The sequence below is a fragment of the Spermophilus citellus genome (genome assembly GCF_964194105.1).
Source record: "Spermophilus citellus genome assembly, chromosome: 15".
Lineage (NCBI taxonomy): Eukaryota > Metazoa > Chordata > Mammalia > Rodentia > Sciuridae > Spermophilus > Spermophilus citellus.
In genome coordinates this window covers 88,893,431-88,920,291 of record NC_138195.1, presented here as the reverse complement: position 1 = coordinate 88,920,291, position 26,861 = coordinate 88,893,431, and the positions used below count along the sequence as shown (strand labels likewise).

Below are 26,861 nucleotides of genomic sequence, written 5' to 3'. Positions count from 1 at the left end.
GCCATTCATCTGGTCCACAAGAATTTATGGAAAACCTGCTGTGTGCTGGGCCCTGTGCTCGATATTTTCAGAGAATACAGAGAGGAGAGAAAGAAAAATCCCTGAGCAGTCTCACTGGGGAAATAAAATGTACACATCAGGATCTCGGTAATGAGGCCGAGAATGGCCACGGTCAGAAAGTCCAGAACAAGCAAGAGCCCCATGACCAACTCCACGGACAGGGCAGCGGGGATGGGGTGGGGTGTCCCCAGCGGGATGACACTGGCAGCTACAGGCAAAGGGGAGAAGAGAGAGTCTGTGGGGACTTCCTGGGGTGTCAGCCCCAGAGACTGTCCCTGGGGTGCCTCGTTACAGCCTCCTTCTGAGTTGTCCCAGAGAAGCACCATCCATGAAGTCATTTCTAATGTGCAAGGAGGGTGGAGCTGGGAGGCTGGTTTTCGATCACAAAAGGTATTTGTTGAGCTGGTTGCATTTTAACTAGTGACTCATGCATCTTCAGACCTTGAACAATGCCCAGCTTCATCTCTACAGATGCTTGATTGGAAACCCATGAGAAATATGGCAGTTTGCATAGATAATTCACAAAGAGGGACATGCTGGCCTGGAAAAATATTCATATTTACTAGTAATAAAGGAAAGGCATACTCAAAACTGAGATGCCATTGTCCCCTTCACGGTCAACAAAAGTCATTTGAAATTAAAATGCTCTATATTGTTGAGGATGTACAAAGCCAGGCATATTCATTTATTTCTGAAGAAAGAGTGATTTTGTCCCAACATTTGTTAATATCTATCAAGAACAAATACGCACATTCCTTTTAGATCCAGTATTTCTGCTGTTGAAAATCTCCTCTAAGGAAACAATTCAAAGCACAGAAAAATAAATGGTGATGTAAAAATATGTTCCCCATACGATCATTTATAACATTAAACAATTAGAAACACTATACATTTTCTATAATAAGGGAAAGTCCAATAACAGCAGCTCTGGCACATTCTGTGGGTGAAAGGGTTGGCAGCTATTAAGAATGGTGTTAGAAAGTACATATACTTGAGTATATTATATATTTTAAAAAGACTTAATAAATATCATAAGATGTCAACAGCGGTTGTCTTTGGGTGATGGGTCTAAGGGTATTTATTTTCTATTTCTCTGCATGTTGAAAAATTTCAATTACAAGCACATGTCACGTTCTTGTCTAGTAGGGGCTCTGGAGGCTGGGGTGACTGGAGCCCCCATGCTGCAGACCGTCAGAACACAGGCCTTGAACACCAGGATTCCCAGGCTGGGCCTCCTCCCTCCTCTCCTTCCCAGGTCCAGCTCTCCCTGATTCCCCTGGAGGAGGATCCAGGCCTCAAAGACCCAGAGGTGGCAAACATGAAACACATCTTCAGAAAAGGCAAAGTCAAAGAGGCAATCAATTCGGGTGATTTTTTTCCCTTGATGAGCAGACTCACTGCGTAGTAATGGTTGGCTGTAACCCGGATCAGCCAGGACTCGGGAAAGAAGTTAATGTGCCTTAACTCCTCCAGATCCCTGCCTTGAGAGAAGCACAAAGAGAACATGTTTACGGTTTCATTCATAACAGAACCTCCAAAATCTCACAGAAAGAAAAAAGAAGATGTCAGGAGCCAAGGGAAGGAAGGGGCAGGTCTCCTTCAAATTTGGGTTGATAAAATGGGAAGAAGACAACTCAGAATCACTGTGGTGGTGTACAGAGTCTGGTTCTTTTATATTCCAAATGAATTTTCTTTTAAAAAATTTATAACAATAAGCAGGGCATAGTGGTGCACACCTGTAATCCCAGAGGCTTAGGAGGCTGAGGCAGGAGGATCACAAGCTCAAAGCTAGCCTCAGCAACTTAGAAAGGCCCTAAGCAACTTACTGAGATCTGTCCTAAAATAAAAAATAAAAAGAGCTAGGATGTGGCTCAGTGGTTAAAGTGCCCCTGGGTTCAATCCTGGTACCAAAAAGAAAAAACAAAATACCAATGAACTTTCAAAGGAATGAATGAATTCACTCCAAAGCAGAGAGCAATTTCAACTTCAGCAGGAAATTCTCGTTGCTACATATTAATGTTTTAAAAAGCAACTTATGATCTTTTAATAGAAATATATTCCCAATAATCCTACAAAAAGACATCAGTGCCCTGTGATCCTGGAGGGTGCTTGGGGAACTATATGAAAGGAGAGGCCATCAATGGTCCTCAAAGTGCAGCTTCACCCACATGCTGCAAAGAGATTTCTATCCTCACATTGTTACCAAAATATTAAAAGAAGTAGTGAAGATGATTTTAGGCTGAGTATTGCTGATTCAAATTTGCTTCTGTTTTTATTTTTCTTCCCATATTTTCCCTAGGTCTCCATGGGCATCCATGAGGTGTGCTTCAGTTACAGAATACCCACCCCCACCCCAGCGTTCACAGTGCCCTGGCTGCAATCCTGCCTGGCAAGGGAGGCTTGGAATGAGATTCTCAGAGTTGTTGGAGCATCTAGAAGCAACTTGGACAAGACAACCCGACTCCCTCAGCCATCCCAGGGTTTCAGAGCTACTTAGTACATGTGGACAGATGAAAATGGATTTGAGGGCTGGGTGGTGGCTCAGTGGTAGAGTGCTCCCCTAGCATGTGTGAGGCACTGGGTCCGATCCTCAGCACCACATAAAAATAAAGATATTGTGTCCACCTACAACTAAAAACTAAATATTTTAAAAAATTTAAAAAAGGAAAAAAAAAAGAAAATGGCTTTGAAAAGTTCTCAAATATCCTCTAAGAGGGCAAAGATCTCATTGGGTGGCTTCCTGTTCTGCCTAGAATATATTCCCCAACTTTCCAAGTCTCACTTGACTCCCCTGTACCCAGAGCATGAGGTCAAGGAAATATAATCTGGCTTTGGGGCATAGACCTAGAGTTTTTAGATCAATTGAACAATTTGTCCTCCGGGTATTCACTTTAAGAATTTATCCCTGAGGGCAGCAGTGGATCACATCTGTAATCCCAGCACCTGGGGAGGCTGAGGCAGGGAAATTGCAAGTTCAAGACCAGCCTGACAAATGAGTGAGACCCTATCTCAAAATAATAACTTTTTTTTAAAGGGCTTGGGATGTAGTGCAGTGTCTCTGAGTTCAATCCCCAGTACCACCACCAAAAAAATATAATAAAAATTTGTCCTTGATAGATGCAGTAAAGGGGAATTGAAAGCCTTAGGTCCCAGTCTGTAATGCTGCCTAAATTCAGCCAAATATGAGCCCAACAAATTTTAGAGCGCTCCCCTCATGGTCTCCTGCTTTGCTGTATGTTTGTTCCAAGAGGACTTGATGTTTGGATATGCATGCCAAGGGGGACAGGAAACGGAAGGTGCCATCACCATGCCTAGTTAGGATATTGGAAGCCAAGGCGGCCGTGACCACATGCAACCTGTGAGTCCTGGGAAAGGCAGAGCTGGGTGAGCTCCGCAGTGCAGAGCAGGCAACAGCACAGGGGCACAGCGGTCACCAACAGTTTCCAAAGACCCAGCACTTGACCACAAGTGTGGGATCCACAACACCAAGACCCACACTTCCTTCTCTAGAGGACTTGAACTGCTGGACAACTTGTTCAATTGATCCAATTTTTCTCTGGAAATGCCAAACAAGTGACCTAGAAGTCAATCCCCTGCTGAGGCATTTCCCACAGTCCTATGGCAAGGAAGCGGCCCTGGCAGCTGTGCCCTGCTTCACCATGGAGAGCCACCTCTGTCCGTCACCCCATGTCACAGAACCTCTGATTATCCCCATTTTACAGACAAGGAAACTGAGACCAGAGGTTAATTGATGCTCCCAAAGTCACACAGCTCGGAAGTGACAATGCTAGATTCCAGCTGGTTCCTTTGGAAACATCTGGTAGGGCTTCTTGGGAGTGGCTGAGGGGTGGGGCAGGTCCCCAGCTGCTTTCCTGGCACAGGGGTGGCACTTACCGCTAGTGATGCTGTGCAGACGCAAGCAAAGGAAGAGCGGCAGCCAGCTCTGTCCTATGTCTCGGTCCAGAAAGCAGCACTTCTTGGGAAAGCTTAGCAGAGGCACAGAGAAGAACAGAAGCCCTTCAGGATGCTTCCTTCTGGAATGGGAGAGTGCTACCAATAGCCCAGCCATGGACTAGTGGTTTCAGCAGCAGGGGCAGATGGCACCTGGGTCTCTGGGTGGGGTAGGCGAGGAAGCAGGAGGCAGCTTAGAGAACACTTGTGACTCAAACCCCAGAGAATGTCATTAGACAAGTGGCTACGTCCTGCTTCCTCCCCGAGAGCTCTGCACATATTGTAAACACATGTTAAGTGACTGATGGGAACACATGGTGACACAGGGTTTTGATCCACCTTTTGTCCCCCAAGTCTCACAAACTTCCTGTGGTACAGACAGGACAACGATCATCAGCCCATTTTACAGATGGGGCATCTGACTCCTCCCTACAGATAGTGCCTTTGCAGCAAGTGACCAAATCGGGCCCTTCAAAAGTTTTCTGAGGGCTGGGGATATAGCTCAGGTGGTAGAGTGCTTGCCTCACATACACAAGGCCCTGGGTTCAATCCCCAGCACCAAAAAAAAAAAAAAAATTCCAGTAGAATTACAAAGAAAAGAAGGGTGGGCATGAGTGTGGCTGGTTTCGGCAGCTGACTTTTCCAAAAGTTCTGCAACAGCCAGTTGGTGCTAAATGCCAATTAATTTCCACACAGGCTGAAGGTCAGGGCTGGCTGGAGATGATCAAATTCCCCTTGAGAGGTCATGCACACACAGACACATCCACCACCCCTGTTTTGAAATAATTTGTTTCATAAAATGGTCTTTTTTCACAAATAGGGACAATGGGGGATAATTTTTCCAAGTCCCTTTGGAAATGCAAAGTCATTCCCTTGAGACAGATCCTGCATAAAACCAGCCAAGGGCACTTTTGGATTATTTTTCCATAAACTGAGAGTCCAAATCACACCCTGTCCCAGCTGGACCGGATGGATGCCTCTTGGCCCATCTCGCCTTGGTTGGGGGTGCCTGCCAACCTGCCCAGAACCACTAGCCTGCATGGGATCCGGGAATTCCTGGGACTTCCCAGCTCCTCTCCATGTCAGTGAGCTCAGCTGATGGGCCTGGGGGTGCCGAGGATCTGTCAGAGGGGGAAGGGTACACAATGAATGTGTTCTGACCCCATTCAATGAGCATTTACTAAAACCTACCACGTGCCTGTTTCTGGGGGTGACGATGAAGCTAAATAAAGGAAGGTCAATACTTGCAGGACTTTGGGGTTATTGGTTCTGGAACCCTCCCACCATCACTCAGGGTGCCCTAAGAACATAGGTGTCTTAGACAAGTAACACTCAGGTCCCTTCCACCTCCTGACCAGGATGCCACCACCTTCTCTGCCTCCTTCACCATTTAACAGGGGAGCATGGGGAAGGCGTGGTGGCTGGCAACAGAGGTCAAGGAGGAAGAAGGGCAGAAGCTGGCACAGCACTCCCCAGCCTCACTGAGCACTCTGGGGAATGAACCAGTCCCCGTGGCAAGGGCTTCCCCAGCCCAGGCTGAGGCTGTGGGTACCAGCCGGAGCTGCAGCTTAAATATAATCAGATGCCTCCACAGAAGGGAAACTCCAACCCAGAGGCCGCAGCACCAGCTCCGCTGCTCTGCTTGGAGAGGAGGCTGCTGGGCGAGAGGAGGACCCAGGCCCTGAACCTCCCTTGAGAGGCACTCAGGCCCCAAGGGTCACCCAGGATCTCTCTGGACAGCCCTCCTGTCCCAGAGGATATGGGAAGAGCTTTGTGGTTAGGCGACAAGGCTTAATGACCTCTTGGGGAAGTGGCGGGGATGCCCACTGTCATGGCTGAACTGGAGAGGTCACGGGTTGGCTATCATCCAACCAAGCTGGGTTCTGGAGTCAGACCAGCTAAGGTCCCATCCTGGTCCAGCCACCATCGGTCATGTGTCTGAGCCTCTCTGAGCTTCACTGTCCTTCTCTGTCAAGTGGGAACAACAGCCACACGTGCCTCTTTGGGTGGAGGGGGGACGTCAAGGTGACAGTGCTTGAGAGGAGCTTGGCACAGCTACCCATCGGGTCCTCAGCACCTTGTGAGGTACCACCATTGTCCTCCCAACCCCAACAATCTGGAGCATGGAATCACTCCTGGTGGTCCTCAATGCCACTAAGTCACCCAAGCCGTGGGCCACATCCAAGGAAGTAAACGGTGTACTCAGCTTCTAATTTTCTGAAATCTCAAAGGACCAGAGGGGTGTGGCCCACTCCTTGCTCCTGGAGTCTGTGAGGTCAGCTGTCACGGAGCCAGCCCCAGTCCAGCCCGGGGCCTTTCCACCTCACCTGGTGCCTCTTGACTGCCTGGGTGCAGAGGCATATCCACTCTGGGCCTGGAGGTCAGGGCATTGGCCTCATGTCATACACAGTGGGAGCAGGCGGCTGGCGGCTCAGTCTGGGGACACCTTTGTATGGGTACCTTGGTGGACTCACCTGGGGCTGAGTCCTGTTTGTGCAAAGATCTCCCTTGGTTTAGCACTATGGGGGACAAACTTCAGGCTATGGTGTCTGCTTCCTCAAGTTCACTGAGAAACCCTTAGACATGTCCCTTTTAAGGACCACAGTTCTCAGTTCCTTGACATACCCAGTTGACTCTGGTCCCCTCTCAAGGCAACCCCCCTACAGCCCTCCTGAGAGACAGAGCCTGGGGCCAGGCTCCCCGCGAGGCACAGGCTGGGGTTCCAGAGATGCTCCCCCTCAGCTCCCCAGCCCCTCTCCATCCTGCCAGTGGCTGGCGTTCCCTGTCTTCCAGCCGAGGGGAGCCCCACAGTCTGCTAGATCCAGCACTTCAAATTTGGGTGATGAAATTCACACTTTGGTATTCTGACACTGCTGCTATGTGAACGAAGCTCGGGGGCATTATGCCAGGTGAAGAAGGCTGACATGAAAGGCAAAGGATTCCTCTCTAGAGCAGGAGGCTAGAGACCAAGAGCAGCAGAGACTGGGAGAGGAGGGAGTCAGCATCAGGCTGGGGATGAAGGCGCTGGAGATCACTCAGTGCCTTTGAACCCACGTAAAAATGCTTCCAATGGTAAGTTTTATGCAATGTATATTTTATCACAATAAAAAAGATCTAGAGTTAGCTGGGTGCAGCAGCGCACGCCTGTAATCCCAGAGGCTTGGGAGGCCGAGACAGAAGGATCACGAGTTCAGAACCAGCCTCAGCAGTAGTGAGGCACTAAGCAACTCAATGAGACCCTGTTTCTAAATAAAATACAAAAGAGGGCTGGGGATGGGGATGTGGCTCAGTGGTCAACTGTCCAGCCTCGATTTCAATCTCTGGTACACCCCCCCCAAAAAAAAAAAAACAAAAGATCTGGAGTTAAAAATTAGTTAGCATATTTGAAAAATATTTGAAATAACATACTAAATTTTAAAGTGAATTTTGAAAAAAAAATTACGTATTTTGGGACAATAACTCAAAAAGAGGAGAGAAGATGGCTTTTTGTCAAAAGATAACTTGTACAGAACACCTGGGCACCTTCTGGAATCTATGAACCAGGAAATGGCCTGCTGGCTCCCAACTAATCCTGCTGCCACCACACACTGTCACTTCCAGGTCAGTTCCTCCCATCCAGCAGGCCGGCTGAACTGGCAAGGTACAGAAGCCAGAATTCAAAAAAACAGATAGTCAGCATAGAGAGATAAATCGGGCCAGATGGAAGAAAACAGACCAAACCAGTTTGGAGATTGAAATGTTAATGTCCCAAAGCCAGCCAATAGGGCCCATCCTAAAGAACTGTTAATGAAGCAAGTGGAGCAGACTGAACAGCAAATTAATCTGCCCTGGGCCCCTACCTGCCTGGATCACTCCTCCCCACCCCTCCAGCCCACCTCTTTCCCACCTTTGGGCCATCCCACCGAGCATCTCCTGGGCCTAGTCACCAACTAAGAAGGAGAGAGATAAGGGGGAGAGAGCAGGAGGACAAAGGAAGCCTAGGACATATAAAAGGCAGAACACCCTCACTTCTGGGGATACCAGGACACCAGCCATGGCCCCCTTCTCCCTCCGGGGGGAAGTCTGTGTTCCCCCTTTTTAAATAAACCCTGCTCTATACGCCTGCCTCGGCGTACTCTCTAATGTTGTACTTCAACATGTGGGGAGCAGAACACTGGTAACGGCGTTTCAGGGCACCCACCACAGTGGTTAGGTTGCTGACCCTGTGTCCACTCAACACCTCTTACAGTGCCAGGCACTTCGCGGTCAACTGGATGGATGATCTGGCGCCTGCCAACTGTCCAGCCTCCACCCCACCTGTCCTTCCCTCCACTCACCCACAATTTATCTCCAAGGGATGCCTTTGCTGACAGCTCTGCTGCTCAGGTGACTCTCTGCCAATGTCCTATGTCCTGTATTGCTATGCTCCTGAGTCAGCCAAGCCCTAGCAGTCATTCATTGACACTCAGTCCAATGTCACTTGTCCAGCTCTCGGGATGGTTCTGACATTTGCTCCAAGGGGAAACCCAGCAGGACTAAAATCATCTTCCGCTCTTCAAGGCTCTGTGGGTCTGACTAAAGCAGTATTTGTTCCCATTTAACACTAGACAGCTGACCAGAAAGTCACTCTGTTCATCCTTGCAGTATTTATGAGACATTCGATAGAGTAGTTTTCAGAGTTCAAGTGAAATATTTCAGATGTTGCAGTCCCCATTAAAGAGCATTTAAGGCATCATTCATCCCAGTCTTAGTGAACATATTAAATATTGTGGTCTTGGAGAACAAAGTTAATAAGTCACAGTGCCTGCTGCAGCTGTCCAGGGTGAGAGTCACACTTAGGAACAGGTAAAACTCTATGTGTTTTAAGTACACAAGTGATAAATCACACCTTTAGGAATAGACACAAGAAAAGTGCACGAGACCTTTAGTAAAAGGTAAGACCTATAATAAACTATAAATATTAAGATAAATTTAAAAATATAAGTGGAAGCCGGGAGCCGTGGTGCATGCCTGTAATATCAGAGGCTTGGGAGCCTGAGACAGGAGAATTGCAAGTTCAAAGCCAGCCTCAGCAACTTCGAGGCACTAAGCAACTCAGTGAGAACTTGTCTCTAAATAAAATACAAAATAGGGCTAGGGATGTGGCTCAGTGGTTGAGTGCCCCTGAGTTCAATACCCCGTATCCCCCCCTACATACCAAACAATATATCTATATATCTATCTATATCTATATCTATCTATCTATCTATCTATCTATCTATCTATCTATATGGAAATTTTAGCATTTTCACGGATTGTAAAAGCCAATATTTAAAATATGTCAATTTTCCCCAAATTGATCTATAGGTTCTATGTTTTCTTAATGAGAGTTCAGCAAGATGGGGAGGTGGGGGTTGAAATTGACAAACTGAAATTGACAAACTTTATCCAAAGGATAAAGAATGGCCCAGTTAATCTTGCAGAAGAACAAGGCTGGTGGACCTGCATGATTAGATATCAAGATTTATAAACACCAAGAGACAGAAAGATTGTGGCCTTGATTTAAGGATAGACAACTGTATAGAATTGAGAGTGCAGATATGATCCCCCTCCATGTAGATGGCTGTCTGATATAATGACAAAATTAAAACCACAGAGCAGAGGACAAAGGATGGGCTTTTCAATCAGTGGTGCCGGATTGATTGTGCATCCTGATGGGAGAAAAAGGATCATGATCAGGAGCCCTACCTCATACCAATTCTGAAAATGCTTCTGGATGAACTGTGGGTTTAAAAAAAAGTAAACTAGGGCTGGGGATGTTCCAGGCACTGAGTTCCATCCTTAGCACCACATAAAAATAAAATAAAGATGTTGTGTCCACCAAAAACTGAAAAATAAATATTAAAAAAAATATCTCTCTTCTCTCTCTCTCTTTAAAAAGAAAAAAAGAAAGAAAGAAAGTAAACCAATAAAGTTTCTAGGAAAAAAAAACCAGGAGAATGTCTTCATGGACATGGAATAGGCAAAGATTTCTGGAACGTCAAAGCTACAAAAGGCAAGCCTGGTACATTAGACTGTTTAAATTTTGAAATTTAAGTTCATCTCAAAACTGTTAGGAAAGCAAGATAGCTAGCCACAGAGTAAAGATGTTTGCAATTCACATATCCAAGGAGACTTGTAACAGAATATAGGAAATAACAATTACAAATCCTTAAGAGAAAACATCTGACTGCCCGACAGAAAAACTTGGGCAAAGGAGTAGTCACCTCACCAAGAAGACAACCAACTATAAAGAGGGAGTGAATATCATTAGCTGTGAAATGTAAATTGAAAAAGAGAATAGGCAAATTAGTTCCAATATCTACACACTAGAGAAGCACAGGATTGAAAATACCAAGTATCTCTCAAAAAAACAAAGGCTGAATGTTCTGATATGTGGATGCTCACCCTTAACAAGGGAGGGTGGGGAGGCGGGTACAGAAGTTCACTGGATCAGACAAAGGGGAGTGAAGAGAGAGGGATGGGGATGGGAAAGACAGTAGGATGAATCCGATGTAACTCTCCTATATACACATATATGAATATACAACCAGTGTAACTCCACATCATGTTCAACAACAAGGACGGGGTCAAAATCAGAATGGGTTGCACACCATGTATGTATAATATGTCAGAATACACCCTACTTTCATGTATATCTAAAATAACATTTTTTAAAGAAAATACCAAGTATTAAGCAAAAATATAGAAAACCCAAAATTCTTCTATACTGCTAGCTAGGGAGCAAATTAGCACAATCACTTTACAAAATTGTTTGACAGTGTTTACTAAAATTGAGTTTATTCCTGCCCATGATAGTAATTCTAGTTTTATATTCAACAGAAGCACATAATGTTGTGTACAAAAGGACATGTATAATATCACTATTCCTAATAGCCAGCAGTATCCATCAACATCAGAATAGATAAATAAATTGTGGTGTCTTCATTCATATGATGGAATATTCTGTGGGAATATGCAGGCTCTTGCTACATTCAACCACACGGATGGATTTTACAGATAATAGTGTTGAGTGAAAAGAACCAGACACTTCAAAAATGTACACTAGGGGAGGTTGGGGTTGTGGCTCAGCGGTAGAATGCTTGCCTAGCACATATGGGGCCCTGGGTTTGAAACTCAGCACCACATAACAATAAATAAATAAAATACACAAATTGTGTTTAACTACAACTAAAACATAAATATTTAAAAAAAAATGCCTGGCCCTTATAAAAAAAAAGTGTACACTAGGGGCTGTGGCTGTGGCTTAGTGGTAGAGCACTTGCCTCGCATGTGTGAGGTACGGGGCTCAATTCTCAGCACCACATAAAAATAAATGAATAAAAAAAGGTTCATTAATGTCTAAAAAAATTTAAGGAAAAAAAAAGTGTATACTAAGGCATTCTATTTATATAAAGTTCCAAAGCACATAAGATGTACGGAGGGGAATAGAAGTCAGGATGTGGTTCTGCTTTGGTGGGAAGTGGTGTCTGAGATAAGGCCCCCACGGGGCTGGCTGTGGTCTGCTTCTTGACCTGGGGGCTGGTCACACAGGTGCATGGCCTTTTTGGAAACCCGTTGGGCCACTGTTCACTGAAGGTCTGCATTTTTCTGAATGTATTTTATATCTTGATAAAAATGTACATTAGAAAAAGTTTGACATTTGCCTGCTTGGCCCTTATCCAATCGATAGTTTTTACCACTTTTGTGAACTCCTCAGACTGCTAAGTGAAGTGAAATGATGATCTTTCTCCTCCATGAATGAAGGCATCAGCTTCTTTCTTTTTTTTTTTTTCCTACAAGGAGATGCTAAAATTAATTCTGGACAGCCTATTTGTTTTCCTAAAATAGCTGCTGCCAGGAAAACAGGCTGCAGGATGCCAAGGAGTGTGTGTGCAAGTGTGTATGCATTAGTGTGAGCACGTGTGTGTGTGTGTGTGTGTGAGTGTACACGTGTGCTGGTGTGTGCACATTCCCTTCTTATACTGACAGCAATAAAAAGTGGCTGAAGATGTTCTGAAACATCTGGTTCTGGAGAGAAACTGCATTAGTGTCCAGGGCAGACAGAACATTCAATTAAAAAAAAATCAATGAAGGAGAGAAAATGGAGGTAGAGAAGGTGTGGGCTCTTGTCTTTGTTTGCTCCTAGCTTGCCTTAGGTGCCGCTGGGCAGATGAGAAAGGGCTCAGCAGGTCCCTTTGCTCATCCTCTGGGAGGCTGGGCTCGCCAGGCAGGTGGCACCGTGGCAGCTCCACTCACTCCTAGTAGACCTGCCAGCCCTTGGTATCTCAGGATCTGAGTGGCTTGTGCCACTATTGTCACATGATGAAGGCCCATTTTGGAGATCTCCTAAAGTGATGGCCTCAAAATGTCTACTCAGGGGGCTGGGTTGTGGCTCAGCGGTAGAGCGCTCACCTCGCATGTGCGAGGTCCTGGGTTCGATCCTCAGCACCACATAAAAATAAATAAAAATAAAATAAAATTGTAAAAAAAAAAATGTCTACTCTGCCTGCTGTTCCTCCTCCCTGGGAGATGGCTATGGATCACTCTGTCACTTAAATTATGTCACCAAATATTTGCAGCTTTGAAAACTGCCAGGCAGCTTCCATTCTAACTCCTGAACTGGTTTCCTGTTTCCCTAGGGTAGGGCTCTGCTCCTCTGTCCCATCTTTCAGTGCTCCTGGCAAGTCTGTCAGCAGCCACCCAACTGCCTCGGTAGCTGTTCCCTGTAGCTACCTCAGCTAACACCACTGGGGAGCCAGTTCTGGCCAGGTGGACGGTGACTCTCCATAGGCTCCCTCCTCCAACAGCAGGAGCTGGGGCATCCTGAACCTTCTGGATACCAGTCCTGCTAAGCCAGTAGCTATGAGGCTCTGCACTCCTTCTGGCAACTCTGGGGATCCCTGGGAAGGGAGGAATCACATGGTGCACGGGTGCCACGGACCCCACTCCCATGTCCAGGAAGATGCCGCTAACCTACCCAGACATTCTTCCTCACTGAGTCTAGACACAGTGCTCTGGCAAGCACCAGCCATGCATAAAAATGGGAACTTGCCCACGGTCCCTGTTACTTGCAGTTGCCACAGGCCTGATATTCTCTGAGTGAATTTTGCAGCTGCAGAATAAGACCCAGTTCTCTGAGGGGGAACTGACCTGCATAAAAATCTTTGACGGAATCTCACCCTTCAGTAAGAAGTCCAGGCAGGTGCCAGGTGAGTTAGACGTGAGGTAAAGGATGATCTTCTCATGAGTGTGAACCAAGGGGCTCCTGAGGGTCTGCATGGGGAGGCTCTCGGGGGAGGTTCCCGCCAGGAACTGACCTGACGGGAAAAGATCCAGAGCAGACTGGTGGGGTAGGAGGAGTGTGGGGGCTGAGCCCTGGGGAAGAAGACACCTTTGAGGCCCATGTCAGGCCTCACCTTAGTGCTGCCACTGCCCCCAGGGAGAAGAATGATCCGCCGTTTTAAAACAGGTGCCACAGCCCTCCAAGCCGGAAGCCGAGGGCAGAGAGGGCCTGGGAGCCCGCAGGCAGAGGAGCCATCCAGCCCCAAGCTGTCCCGTCTTTCTCCCTTAGGGACCCGGAGCTTGCCGGAGAGGGCGCGGGCAGAGTGGGCAGGGGAGGCGAGGGTGGGCCCAGGGCAGGCCTGCGGGCTTCTTGGAGCACCTGCCTGCCATGAGAGCACAGGTCCTGGCAGGTAGTTGTCACCGCTGCTTGGGCAACGATGGGGCAGTGACAACTGGGGTACAAGCAAATGGTTTCCAGAAAGAAAGGCAGCGCAGGACCAGGGCTGTGGGGGTGCTGTGCAGAGGTGTTAGGTTTGGGGGCCAATTTGAGTCCACATGAATTCCTGGGAGAAAGGGAAGGTTCTGACAGTGAGCAATACCCTGGCTGTGACCCTCAGGGGGACCCAGGGGCTACTCGGGAGCCGTGGAAGCCCCAGAAAGCCCACCCTCTGTGGAGGGGGCTGCACGCCTCCCCTCCCTCTTCCCAGCGTTCCTCTCACACTGCAAACACAGCTCAGTGAATCCCAGGCTGGCTCACTTCCTATCTCCCCGCTGACATGGGTCCAGGACCGAGCTGACCAGCAGCCAGGCAGGAGCTTCCCCAGTGGGCGTGACTCACTGGAAAGAGTGTCTCTGTCTCGTGGGTTATTAAAAGAGGGGAAAGGAGGGACTGAAACATTCGATTTGAAGCAAATTATATAAAAAGGAGGCACACTCCATCTAATTCTGACACTGAATCTGCTTTTCCCAAATAAAGAGACCTAAAAAATGAGCTTTGAAGGGAACACAGCGCCAAGATGTTCCCAGAAAGGATTAAATCGTCAAAACAATGCAAATGAAACTCGGTAAACAGGTCGATCAGCTGATTAGCATGAAAAGACAGCTGCCAGGCATGGGGACACACCCCTGGAACCCCAGCCACTAGGGAGGCTGGGACAGGAGGATGGCAAATTCCCGGGTGGCCTGGGCAACTCTGCAAGAACGTGATTCTGCAATCTGTATTGGGGGTAAAAATGGGAGTTCATAACCCACTTGAATCTAATGTAGGAAATATGATATGTCAAGAGCTTTGTAATGTTTTGAACAACCAATAAAAAAAAAAAAAAGAACCTGTCTCCGAATAAAATAAAGAGGGCTGGGATGTGGCTAGAGGTAAAGCGTCTCTGGGTTGAATTCCCATGAACCGTCCCCCACCCCCAAAAAGGAAAAGACTATTTATCTGCTAAACTCACACATGCACAAGAAATAGGGTGTCTATCTCCTTGAACATGCTTCATCATGCTTGAGAAGGATGCCACCAGTGTCCCCTGTCAAGGGTGGGACCCCTAAGGGCCACCTGGGATTGTCTCTGCTCTGGGATCTCGCACTCAGCTGGCTTGATGGTGGAGTGGTATCTCATAGAGTGGATCTGAACTGTCCCCCAAGGGCCCACATTGGGAGGTGATGGATGCTTCAGGAGGTGGGGACTAGTGGAAGAGAGTCGGGTCATTGGTGGTGTGCCCTTGGAGGGGATATTGGTACTCTGTCCCCTTCTTCTTTCTGTTTCTGGTTTCCATGAACTGAGCAACTCTGCTCCACCTTGGACGCCCACCGTGATGTTCTGCTCTACCACAGGTCCAAAAGCAACGGCGTCAGCCAACCATGGATTGACACCTCCGAAGCTGTAAGCCCAAATAAACTTCTCCTCCTTAAAATTTGATTCTCTCAGGTATTTTGTCACAGCAATGACAACCAAAGAGGTTAACACAAGAGGTTGAGACATAAAATGGAGCCTGGCAACTACTGCCCCCCCCTCAACCCCTCAGCACCCCTCCTCCGGCTCCCCTCCCCTGGCCATGGCAAACCTTGCTCATGGGGCCTCTTGACCAGACAGAAAACATTCACAGGCAGAGAGGACATAGGGAGGGGAAGAGTCGCTCTACAGAGCAATTTTAGAAGTCCTTGGCTAACAACAACAGATCTAGGAGCAGCCTCAGGATCTTCCTAAACCCAGTGTCCACTCTGCTCCCTGGAGTGGACACAAGAGAGGAGTCCTATCTGTTCTTATAGGAATGAGGGAGGGGCCTTGGTGGATCAGGGCTCAAGTGAGGTTCTAACCCCCATCATCTACATGATCTCTGACAAGACATGGCATCTCTACTTTAGTTTCCTCATCTATAAAACAGGAATAATGAAACCAGTCCCTTAGTGTGCAGATACTCTGAGAAAATGAAAAGAAAGTGCTTATTGTTGTGCTTTAGCACATCAGAGGGCTGGGGCTGGGGCTCAGAGGTAGAGTGCTCGCCTGGCATGCACAGGCACTGGGTTCGATCCTCAGCACCACATAAATGTAAAATAAAGATACTGTGCCACCTAAAACTTAAGAACAAATATTTAAAAAATAAAGCACATTAGAGGGCTCACTATTATTACTGTAATTTCTATTGAAATGGATACAAACTTCAGGTTAGTTTGGAAAGTCTAAGAAACAGTATTAATGCTATGAAACCTTGACACATCTAAATGCTTTTTCATTTGTCCAGAAAGTTGAGGATTTTATATCTAATCTAGTAAAATATAAATGAGAATGACCTGGTCTGATTCAGGCACACTAAAAAATAAAGTTTTTAAGGTCAGTGTAGTATGGTACTTTTCCTGAGCAAAAGTACCTTTTGGGTCATGCTATTTCTGGACACGGAGTTCCCAGAAGCACATGATTATCTCATATCATAACACCCACGCACTATTTACTTTTCCAAGTTGTGCAGAGGTTTGAAGGCTTCTGTGATCTTGGGCCCCATAAGGAAAACTGCATTCTATGCTCTCTGGATGATGCCACAGAAGTCACATCACTGATTCGTCTCTGTGACCCCAGGAACAGCAACACCACCGGGTCTGCACACTCCATCAATCAACACTAAGCCGTGTCACCTGTTGAAAAACGTCAGCATGGTCTCGTGGATGGGGATAGCCTGGATCTTGCTGTTGAGCTGCAGGTAGGCCCACATGAGTAAAGTTTTCAGAAGATGAAACTCGCTGAAGGTGAACAACCTGGTCAAGGGAAAAGACCAGGGAGAAGTTTCAGGAACAGGAACCATTGCACCATTTGTAAGAAAACAAAGTCAAAAGTGAGTTTAGGAAGGAGACTGAATGTGGCCCAGAGTCAGGTAGACTCTGACAGAAGTGGACCACTGGCTCAGGGCGGCTCCTCTGGTGATGCGCAGAGGGTGGTAGGGAGGTGGGGTGGGGGTCGGGGCTGGAACCTCAGCAGCCTGATGCTGGGCCCGGTGCTTCCCCACCCGCCACGCACTGTACTGCTGCAAATCAGTGCAGTCATCTGAGGAGTTCCTAAGAAGTGCCAGGTGGCTCTAAAGAGGTTTTCTGCAGGTTTTATTTATTTATTTAGGATGCTTGCAAGGCAAGTGCTCTGCCACCGAGCCATACTCCCAGCCCTCCATGGATTTTAAAATTGAATTCTGACCACAAACCTTCAAAGTTGGGGTATAGTCCTTACTTTTACAGATGTGGAAATGGAGATGGATCCTAAGTCTATTCAAAATTTTAATGTGTTATTTTCATCATGGATTTTTTTTTTTGCATTGGTTTTAAAATATTGCACAAAAATATACTTTATCATCACTGAGTGTTTTTGGTAATTTTTTCTTTTCTTTCTTTTTTTTTTTTTTTGCATCCAAGTGAGTGCCTCATTGACCCTTCCCAAATCCTGGCCCTGATTGAAGGCTGAACGTGAGCAACTCATTCAAGGCCACACAGAACTGGGCCTGGGGCAGGAAACTCTTGGATGTTACCAAACTGCAGTTGCCATTTCCTCAGCTGTGGAAGAGTAATAGCAGCAGCTGAAGACAGGAGGTGGTGACACTCTGTATGAGTTTCCCTTTTATCATTCTGGAAGTCAGAAGTACAAAACAGATCTCACTGGGCTCAGGTCAAGGTGTGAGCAGGGATGGCTTTTTCTGGAGGTTCTTGGGAGAGTTGTGTCCTGGCAAATCTCAGAACCCTTGGCTTGTGGCCCATTCCCTGGTCTTCAAGCCAGCAATATAGCATCTTCCAGTCTTCCTTTGATTCTAACCCTTTAGCCTCCGTCTGTATACTTAAAGGATGCTTGAGATGATGTTGGGCCCACCCAGAGAATCCAGGGTAAGCTCAGTTTGAAGTCAACCTTCATTTTATCTATGACTTTAAATCCTCTTTGCCATTAAACCTATGCAGGTTCTTGAAATTAGGCCGTGGACATCTTTGGGACCATTATTCCACTGACCATGCATCAACAAAGTGCTTAGCACAGTGATTGGCACATTACTGGGTATTCAGTGAATGGCAGCTGGGTACTCAGTGAATGGCAGCACTAGATCATAAATGGCAGGGCTGGAGCCCAGGCTGCACCTGCAGCAGCAGGAGGCCTGTCCTCAATGACCCTTGATGCCAAAGAGCCGCTGTTGCTCTCCGTCAGTCAGCTCTTAAGCAAGGGCAAACAGTGCCTCGGACAGCCTCTGCTGACTACATTATCTAGGTCGTCATTTCCATGGTTCTTAAACTCATTGATATTTTCAGTTTCTGATCACAGACATGCCATGAAATATATTCACCACTTTGAGGGGTCATGGTGGGTGGAACCCACTCTAAAGGGCAATAGAAAGTCACCCACCCACCTCTCATGCTATCTCTGGACAGAATAGGGCTGTATTGTTCCCCTCATGTGGTTTTCAGATCACCCACAAATGATGGACTTTGAGTCTGGCTAGACAGGATCAAGCTGGTCACTGATGGAGGGACCAGGAGTAAAGAGGCAGCAAAGGGACCCCACACAGAGCCACTTGGTGCAAAGTCCCCAACAAGAGCTTTGTCATGGGGTCAGAAGCGGTGTGACTTTCAGAGCAGACTCCCACTTGAGACTCTGAAGCCCAGGAGTCCTTTGACATCTTACCAAAGAGGGGCTGGCAGCAACGGGGGAGCGAAGGGGGCCCCGGGGCTCGGGATTCTGGTTCTGTTCACGAAGGGCAGTTGCTGAAGTCAAGTGCTCTCCTTAGGCCAGCACGGAACCCAACCCTATCAGCTCTGCAGTGAGTGACCACGTCAAGGGCATTCAGACACATTTCACTCACCCAAGAGCTCTGATGGCCTCAACCCATGGACACTCCGAGCCTCCACACAGGCCAACAACCGGCTGAGTGTGGTGCTCATGGGGCCCTTCAAACTAACTGGTGTCTGTTCTTCAGGAGGAAAAAATTTCCTTTTCACAAGACACTGTTTTCTAATTTTATTTCTTAAGAAAATTGTATATAAACAACAAAAGCCCCCTTCTGTGTATGTACCATGGAGAAAGTCAACTGCTTGGGAACAAAGAGGAACAAGGAGACCCTCACGGCATGGTCTGCCCAGGCAAGAAAGAGAACTCAAAAGGCCTTCAGGAGAGTAAGAAAAGACTGCTGTGTGCTCCTTCCCTCCACCCTTCACAAGGAAGGAGAAGAATGCTAATGAGATGCAATCACAGGGAGAGACCACAAGGCAGGGTGTGGTGAGTGTGCACCCCATGTCACTGTCCCTGTCACTGTCCCCGAGATGCCGGTCTGAAATGTCAACCTCCACAGACATCATGCACGATTCCTGGGTGCACATGTTCATATTAAGAGCTTAATCACATGGATTGTGTCCACACAAGCTCCTAACTGTGGTTTAATCGTCTTTAGGAAGGAATGGGACTGGAGGGGACACAGGTGACCTGCTTTATCAGTGGTGTTTTATTTCTTAACTCGTGACGAAACGTTACTCTTTGGTCATTTTGGGAGGTAGCAATTGTTTTGTATAATCCGCCTACCTTTGTAAAGTATTTTTTTTTAAACAACAACAACAACAAAATACATTGATTTAGTCAACTGGACTGGACAAGAATAATGTCAAAGAGGAAAAGTTATTTGGGGTACACAGTTTCCAAGGTCTCAGTCCATAGATGACTAACTCCATTGCTCTGGGCCCAACGTGAGGCAGAACATCTTGGTGGAAGAGTGTGGTGGAGGAAATCAGCTTAGGACATGGCATTAGGAAGCAGAGAGAACTCTGCACCCTAGGGACCAAATATAAAACCCAAAGGCACACCCCAGTGACATATCTTCTCCAGCCTCATCCCTATAGCTGCCTATAGCTACCACTCAGTTAATCCATTCAAGTGGGTTAATGCACTGATTAGGTGAAGGCCCACAACCAAGTCACTTCATTTCTGAACCTTCCTGCATCGTCTTAGACATGAAAGTTTGGGGACACCTCATATTCAAACCGTAACAAAGATCAATATACTTGTTGACTCGACTGTCCATAAGGACAAACAAGGCCTCATGCACACACATCAGCTGACTGCTAATGACCACAGCTGTGAGACCACTCTGACCTGGGTTCAAATCCCAGTTCTCCTGCAGCATGGGGGGAGATTTGGCTGACCTCTTCATTTTCTGGAGTCCCGTTCCCCAAGTGAGAAATGCAGAAGGTAGCACTCCCGCATCGGGCTGCGGTGGGAACGAGTCGTGGGGATGACCCATTCAGAGCTGCAGTGTACAAATGCTCCCTAGCCGGGTACTGTTATTGTTTACCAGAGAAGCAGCGGTTTCAGGGACTACTACATTAGATAGGGACACGTTGGTGTTCAAGACGCTGTGGGAACCATGCTCCACCCCATCCTGCAGGCATGTCAGGGACCCTGGGACCCTGAGACTCCATAGACAGGAAGCTGTGAGAATTGGAAACAGAGGGGTATAGGGTCCCCTGTTGCAAGTAGCTTTGTGTGGAGATGGTACTAGAAGGTCCTCTGAAGTCCCCATCCTCCCAGGTCAACAAGGACATTGGCTTCCAGGAAAATAGAACTTGGATGAAGTTTTAATAAACGAGAGTTACAAGAACAAGGTGACCTAGTGGTGACCTCTAAGGAGAAAATTAATTGAAAACTAAGTGCCTAAGCAAATAAATTAAAACCCGAGGCCCAGGAGGTCAGGAAAACCGTGGATATTTGACCCAAGGCTGTTTACAAATGGAAAGTAAAACTCCAAAAAGAGATGAAGTCAAGGGCCTTCAGACGGGAAAGGCCCAGGAGTCACAGCATCTGCTAAGAAATGGATGTTGTTCCAAACACCCGCAACCAAGCAGGGGGTCGGTGACAGCGGGCGGCTGGAGGGACAGCTGAGTGGGGCCAGGGGTGCCCCATCCCTGACCTCAGGTTTGGCATTTCCACACTTCCTGCTCTGGGGTCCTGCTGAGCTCTTCCTGGTGCTAGGCCACCTCTGCCTCCTTAGGAAGGAGCAGAGGTTTAGGGTCAGGGAAGGACTGGACTCTGGAGCCAGGGGAGGCCTTGTCCAGCCCTTCACTAGCCCTCCCACCTCAGGGATAGCAGTTTTACCTGCCAGGTGGGGTGTGGGGATGGAGAGGGACGTATTCCTAGCACAGCGCACACGGGAAAGCGCTCCCTAACAGGCTCACTCTTAGGTGCAGGCCGTGGTACAAAATCCACCAGCCAGCACCCTGGACCTCGGCAGGTCCCCTGAGGACCCCAGGCCTGGCTATGTTCCTGGCAGGTACCCCTCTTCTTGCACCCCCTGCCTCCACCCACAAGCTGCAAACAGCAGACCCCTGGAGAACAGCGCCCATGCTGGGGTGAGTCTGGTCACCCTCCCCTGCCCACTTGGGCACGTGGGCCCATGACGTGACTGAGGCCATGCAAGGCTACTGAGGCCATGCAAGGCTCTTGCCTCCTTGAGCCGCACAGCCCTGAACTGTCTATGCAAGTGCCTCCTGTGGAGGGCTGGGGACGCGGGCGGCCGGGTCCCACTCAGTCACGTCTGCCCAGGCTGGCGAGTCTAGACACCGGATGCGTCATGCTCCTGACCTCTTTTCCTGCCCAGTGTGCGTCTTGCCAGGCCTGTGCCATCACCGACGTGCTGACTGTGGTCAGACAGCTCTCCTCATTTTTGGCTAAATGCTTCCAGGGTAAGACAGCTCAGTTTTTCCAAGGGAGGGACCGTGTTATGAAAAGTCTAAGGGATGCCAGGTTTATCTGTTCTTCAATAATTTCAAGACCTTTTCTCCACTGGAGGGTGCGGTGGAGGGTGGGAGACACATGAGTGGGGTACATCAGTGCCCTGGGGTCTTCTCTGACAACGTGGTCTCCCTCAACACCAGGACTCTGTCATGTGAGGGGCCCTGCAGGCCCCTGTGTACTCCGAATCCCTGGGATGGGCTGATGATCTAGAATGGGATAGATCTTTCCAGATCTAATTTCTAAAAGTGGGACATTTTCTACCACATAAATGCTAGGAAACACTTATTTTCTAACATACCACTAAGATTTTGAGTAGACTTTAGTTTTCACTTTTGAAATTTACCCAAAGGGAGCACAACCCTGGAAATTTGGCGATGAGTACCAAGGAGCTTTTCAAACGAGCCCCAGAGAGACTTGACGACTAAATGCAAGATGTGATCCTAGACTGAATCCTGCACTGGAGCGGGAAACGCTGTCACGGACGGTGTCCGTCAAGGGGTCCAAGTATCACATCCGATGAATTTCTTGATGTTGATGATTACCCTGGGGTTATATTAAGCAAGTTCTTTTTCTGGGGAGATAAACACTGAAGCATTTGGGATAAAGAAGCATAATATATGCAACTTATCCCCCAAGTAGTTCAGAAAAAATATGGGGACCTGTGGATATGCACAGAGAAGCAAACGAGAAGGTAAGCAGGGCAGAAACTGACCCATAGGGGACTCAGGGTAAAGCGTCTACAAATTGTCCCCACTTTACAATGGTCTGATTTATAAGTTTTCAGCTTTACTATGGTGGGAAAGCTATGTGCATCAGTAGAAATGATACTCTGAATTTTAATCTTTCTCCAGGCCCGGGATATGTCCTTTTTCCTGCTGTTGGGCAGGGGCAGGGCCAGCGCCTCATCACAGCTCCCAGCCAGCTGGCGCCCTCTAGTGGGCGTGTTGCCTGGCTGTGACACTCGGGAGGCGAGGTGCATCCCGTGCATTTTCAGCTTATGCTGGGTTTACTGGATGCAAGGCTGTTGTAAGTTGAGGAGCATCTGTAGAGATATTCTTTATGCTGTCCTTATTTTTCTCCAAGTTCAAAGTTCATTTCAAAATATTATTTAAAAAAATGAATTTAAAAAAGCCATTTTGACTTTAATTTCACTTATGGAAAGTCAATGCAGGGAGCTCATGTGAGAGGAAGATAAATGTGCATTAAAGGACATTCATCCAGCTGCTACTTATATTGGTAAAACACTGGGAATAGCCTGAAAGTTAAGCACTGAGGATGTTCCCATGAACCACTCAGAGGGATAATAAGGAACCTGGCAGGGGACAGCTTGCCCAGAGGCCCTGTGTGGGTGAGAACTGAGCAGGGGAGTCTGAGAAAGGTCCCTGTGGCTGCTGCTTGGTGTGTGAGATGCAGGAGCAGAGAGCAGAGCAGAAGGCCCTGGACTGGACAGGATTGGAAGGGAGGCAAGACCAGAGGCAGGACGACACCCTAGAGGGTGCTGCGGTGGTCCCTGAGAGATGTGGAGGTTTGGCCTCGGGCTGGGGCTGGGGCTGGGGTTGGGCTTGTAGCCATACTGGAGCTCAGTTTGGAAGCTAAGAAGGCCTCATAGTCAAGGAGAGGCCAAAGAGGTATCCAGAGGACTCTCACGGTTCTACCTTGAGCAGCCATCGATGGTCCCGGAACACTGGGGTGGGTGGGGTGCAGTAAAGGGTGGGGGACACTGAGGATTGACTCTTGGCCTTAATTGTCAGAGAAACCAATAGGCAGTCACATGTCCAGGTAGAGGACGACTCAGCAAAGGAGTCCCGGCTGGATGGGAGGTTTTATTTCCCTTTTCCTGCCTTTCCCTGTTTTCCAAATTTTCCCACAACAAGTGTGTGACTGTCTGGGAGCATCAAGGTTGGAATCAAGGAGGACAAGGGTATGTCCTGCAGGGGTGTGGGTGCAGCCACCCTGGGGAATCTCCCTTCCCGACAACCCCCCACTCTCTTCCATACCCATCCTGGGCAGCACCCCCAGAATTAGCTCTGACCTGGGGGACCTCAGCACCTTTTGGAGTAGCTCCTGAGGGATATGCCGAAGATGGATCTGTGTCGCCATCAGGGGGACCAAGTTCATTTCCAGCCACTTCTCGCAGGCGGTCGTGAGCTGCTCTTCCTTGTACTGAGAAGACAAAACACAGCGCTTGACGGAGGAATTCCTGGCTCTCAGCGCCCTCTGCTGGCCGTCAGTGATACTGCACACATGCACAGAACGGGCTTACTATGCTCAAGGCATGGCACTCCGTCCATTTGAACCAGTCCTCACCGCCACCCTATGAGGCTAGCTTCCAGTTAAACTCTATTTTATTTATGGAGAAACTGAGGCTCCAAGGTTTCTGTTCTTCCCATGGGAACACACTAGTAAGTGGCAGAGCCAGGAGCAAACCCAGGTTGTCTGACCTTGGGCCCCGCATGTGCAGACCTCTGGGCTGTCAACTGATCTCCTGAGGGCCTGGGAGGGGCATCCCGTTGGAGTTCTGAGGCACAAACTTTAGAAGCAAGGTTGAAAGGGCAGGAAAATTGGAAAAGTCTCCCTGGAGCCAGGGACCCTGAGAGGGTCTCTGTACATTTAGCATGTCCTCAGGGCTTAGCGTCTGTCCAAGCCAAAGATTTTTTGAGAAATGTCAACTAGAATTAAAGATGTCACTGAGAGTGACTTTTCAACAGTGTGGGGTGAAGGCAGGGACCACAGGTCTTTGTCAAACAGGTGCGTAGGACATTCTTAGAGGTGGTGCTAAGAGCACCTGGCATGGGGCTGTGTGCAAACCCTGCGTTGCCTGGAGTAAGTCTGTCTCCTGGTGTGAGTGTCCCTGAGTCAGGGAGGGAGCTGGGATCAGGAAGCCTGAGGCTGAGGCCCGCACTGCCCCTCAGCTGCTGGGCACCCTGGGCAGTTTGCTCCCTTGGTCAGGTCGCTGTTTTCTCCTCTGGTAATAAGAGCTGGATGACATTATTTGCTTCCAACATGGACACACTGACTGGGCTCAGCTGGGACAAGATCTCACGGCTCCATTATAGAATGTTCTGAAAAGTCTGTGCTGTTTCATTGAGAAAGGCCATGCTATACCCTGTTTCTCAACCTCTGAGGTTGTAACTATTCTACTCTTAATGCATATCTTTAAAAAGAACTCTTTTTTTAAAAAAAAAAAAGTGCACTCCTTTAGTAAAATAAAATATTTTTAACCTTAAATCGGTGACTTTGAATAGAATTTTTGGAGCTGGTGCTCTTGAAGGCCCCACCCCACCATCCCATGACCCTGGGTCGATGTGCCCTGCCCAGGTGTTCTCACCCTGTGGCCAGCCAGGTAGAAGTTCTTGATGGTGCTTGGCCTGAGTCCATTCATCATCGTGACCACACATCTGCGGAGAGAAAGCTGTTGATCCTGGAGGCCCCCTCAGGCTGCTTTCAGGGAGGGGACCCCAGAGTTTTTCATTCAATTTCAGGAGGGCAGCAGCAACCTCTCACAAGGAAGGGAGCCTCATTTTAGGAATGTGGTATTTGTTCAGGCCTGTTACAAAGTGCTCCAGGCTGAGGCAGATAGGGCTGGTGATCAAATCCCTCAGAGGCAACAATGTGGCCTTGACACCAGGGCCAAGGTCATTGCTCAGAGCATACATGTCTACAGATGCCTAAATGAACTCAAGCTCAGCCAAGAGGGCCAGCTGGTTGTCCTCCTGCCTGGGGTGCCTTCTCCCTGCACTGACCATCATGGCGCTGCTACCGGGGCCTCAGGTCCTGAGCTGCTCTATGAACAAATGGATTCAGAGAGCCTTTCTGATAGAAGCCTTAGTCCTCTGTCACGGCCAGGCCTGGTTTACTTGCTCACTCATCCTTCAGGGTCTATTTACTAAGCATGCACCCCATGCCAGGCACTGGTGAGGACAGAGCTAGTGGCCAGGGGGTGATACACATCGTTAAGTCACCATGTGGACAGATGACCACATTACTGCAGTCGTGTTAAAGGTTCTAAAGTTAAAGCACAACGTGCCCTGGGAATGCAGAAAAGGTGAATCTAATCTAACAGGGTTAAATCAGAAAAGAGGTCAGAAACCAGAAAAGTGACATTAAAAACGGGAAGGAAGCCAGGCGTGGTGGTGCATACCTGGGAATCCCAGCGGCTCAGGAGGCTGAGGCAGAAGGATTGCGAGTTCAAAGCCAGCCTCAGCAAAAGAGAGGCACTAAGCAACTCAGTGAGACCCTTTCTCTAAATAAAATGCAAAATAGGGCTGGGGATGGGGCTCAGCGGTTGATACCTGGTACCAAAAACCAAAAAAAAAAAAAAAAAAAAAAAAAAAAAAAACCTAAAGGAGCAGGACAAAGAATTGGTTGGGATGGGACTGGGAGAACAGCAGCTCAAGAGAACACAGGGGTGTACCGCCACCTATGAGGCCAGCTTCCTGTTAACCCTATTTTACTTATGGAGAAAATCTAGGTTAGCAGACCAGCAGTGCAGGGGGTGGGCCACACCAAGTCAGCGAGCTGGCGGGACCGAGGGGTGGACGTGCTGGCGGAATGTGGGGCCACGGAAGACTCGACATTCAGTGACTCAACATTCATACCTAATATTAGCTCCTTTTCAGCAAAACCGTCTTAAAGCATGCTCACCTTTTTAAACAGGGCACCTGAGAACAGCTCTGGGGCTCTCATATGAAGCAGGATCCTGGCTCCATATCACTCAGAGGCTACCCTAATCCTACCTGAGCTATAGGATTTCCAGCAACTCTTGCACATGTTTAAATGTATTCCTCAAGGAAGCCACCACGAACCAAAAGCCCCATGGGCCCTCTGCAGCCGGGCACCTGAGCTGCAGCCTTGCACCTGGGCTTCGCCTCTCACAGGTGAAATGGATCAGCCCTCAGTGGACGGCTGCTGTCTCGGCCCTCCACAGAGCAGCCGTGTCCCCTCTGGGCTTGGGTTCACTCACTCACTCACTCAGATGAAGAAACAGGCCGAGGAGGAGGTGAAACAAGCCAGGCAGGACATCCCCACCCTCCTCGCTCTCTACACTGACTTGCTCAGGGAATTTGAAAAACAAAGAGCTTCCAGAGGGCACCTCTGTCTTCAGACCCGTCAGGCACCTGGCACGGTCCTGTGAGAGCCCAGAGACGAGCCAGATGCCCTAGGAGACGATTCCCACCAAGGCTTTTCCGTTTGGTTCACTGCCCTCTCTAAGCATGAATGGCACCGAGGGGTACTACAGGATTCCAGAAAGGGGACGCTCTGATGAACGTGTTTTCTTATCGTGAGCACCAGCTGACTTGACATTAATCACACATAGCACAACATGTTC

The 26,861-nt window shown here is 48.2% G+C and overlaps 1 protein-coding gene across 1 annotated transcript in view; it reads right to left on the bottom strand.

The window, feature by feature from the left end:
* The window catches only part of BTBD16 (BTB domain containing 16), a 48,587-nt gene that overhangs the window by 5,368 nt on the left and 16,358 nt on the right, over window positions 1-26,861 (bottom strand). Inside the window, exons 8-12 of the mRNA XM_081268873.1 lie at window positions 24,861-24,930; window positions 23,565-23,695; window positions 16,423-16,542; window positions 3,955-4,094; window positions 1,459-1,541 (exon numbers count right to left, since the gene is read on the bottom strand). Coding sequence (XP_081124999.1) covers window positions 1,459-1,541; window positions 3,955-4,094; window positions 16,423-16,542; window positions 23,565-23,695; window positions 24,861-24,930 — 544 coding nt within the window. The remainder of the gene's footprint in view (window positions 1-1,458; window positions 1,542-3,954; window positions 4,095-16,422; window positions 16,543-23,564; window positions 23,696-24,860; window positions 24,931-26,861) is intronic.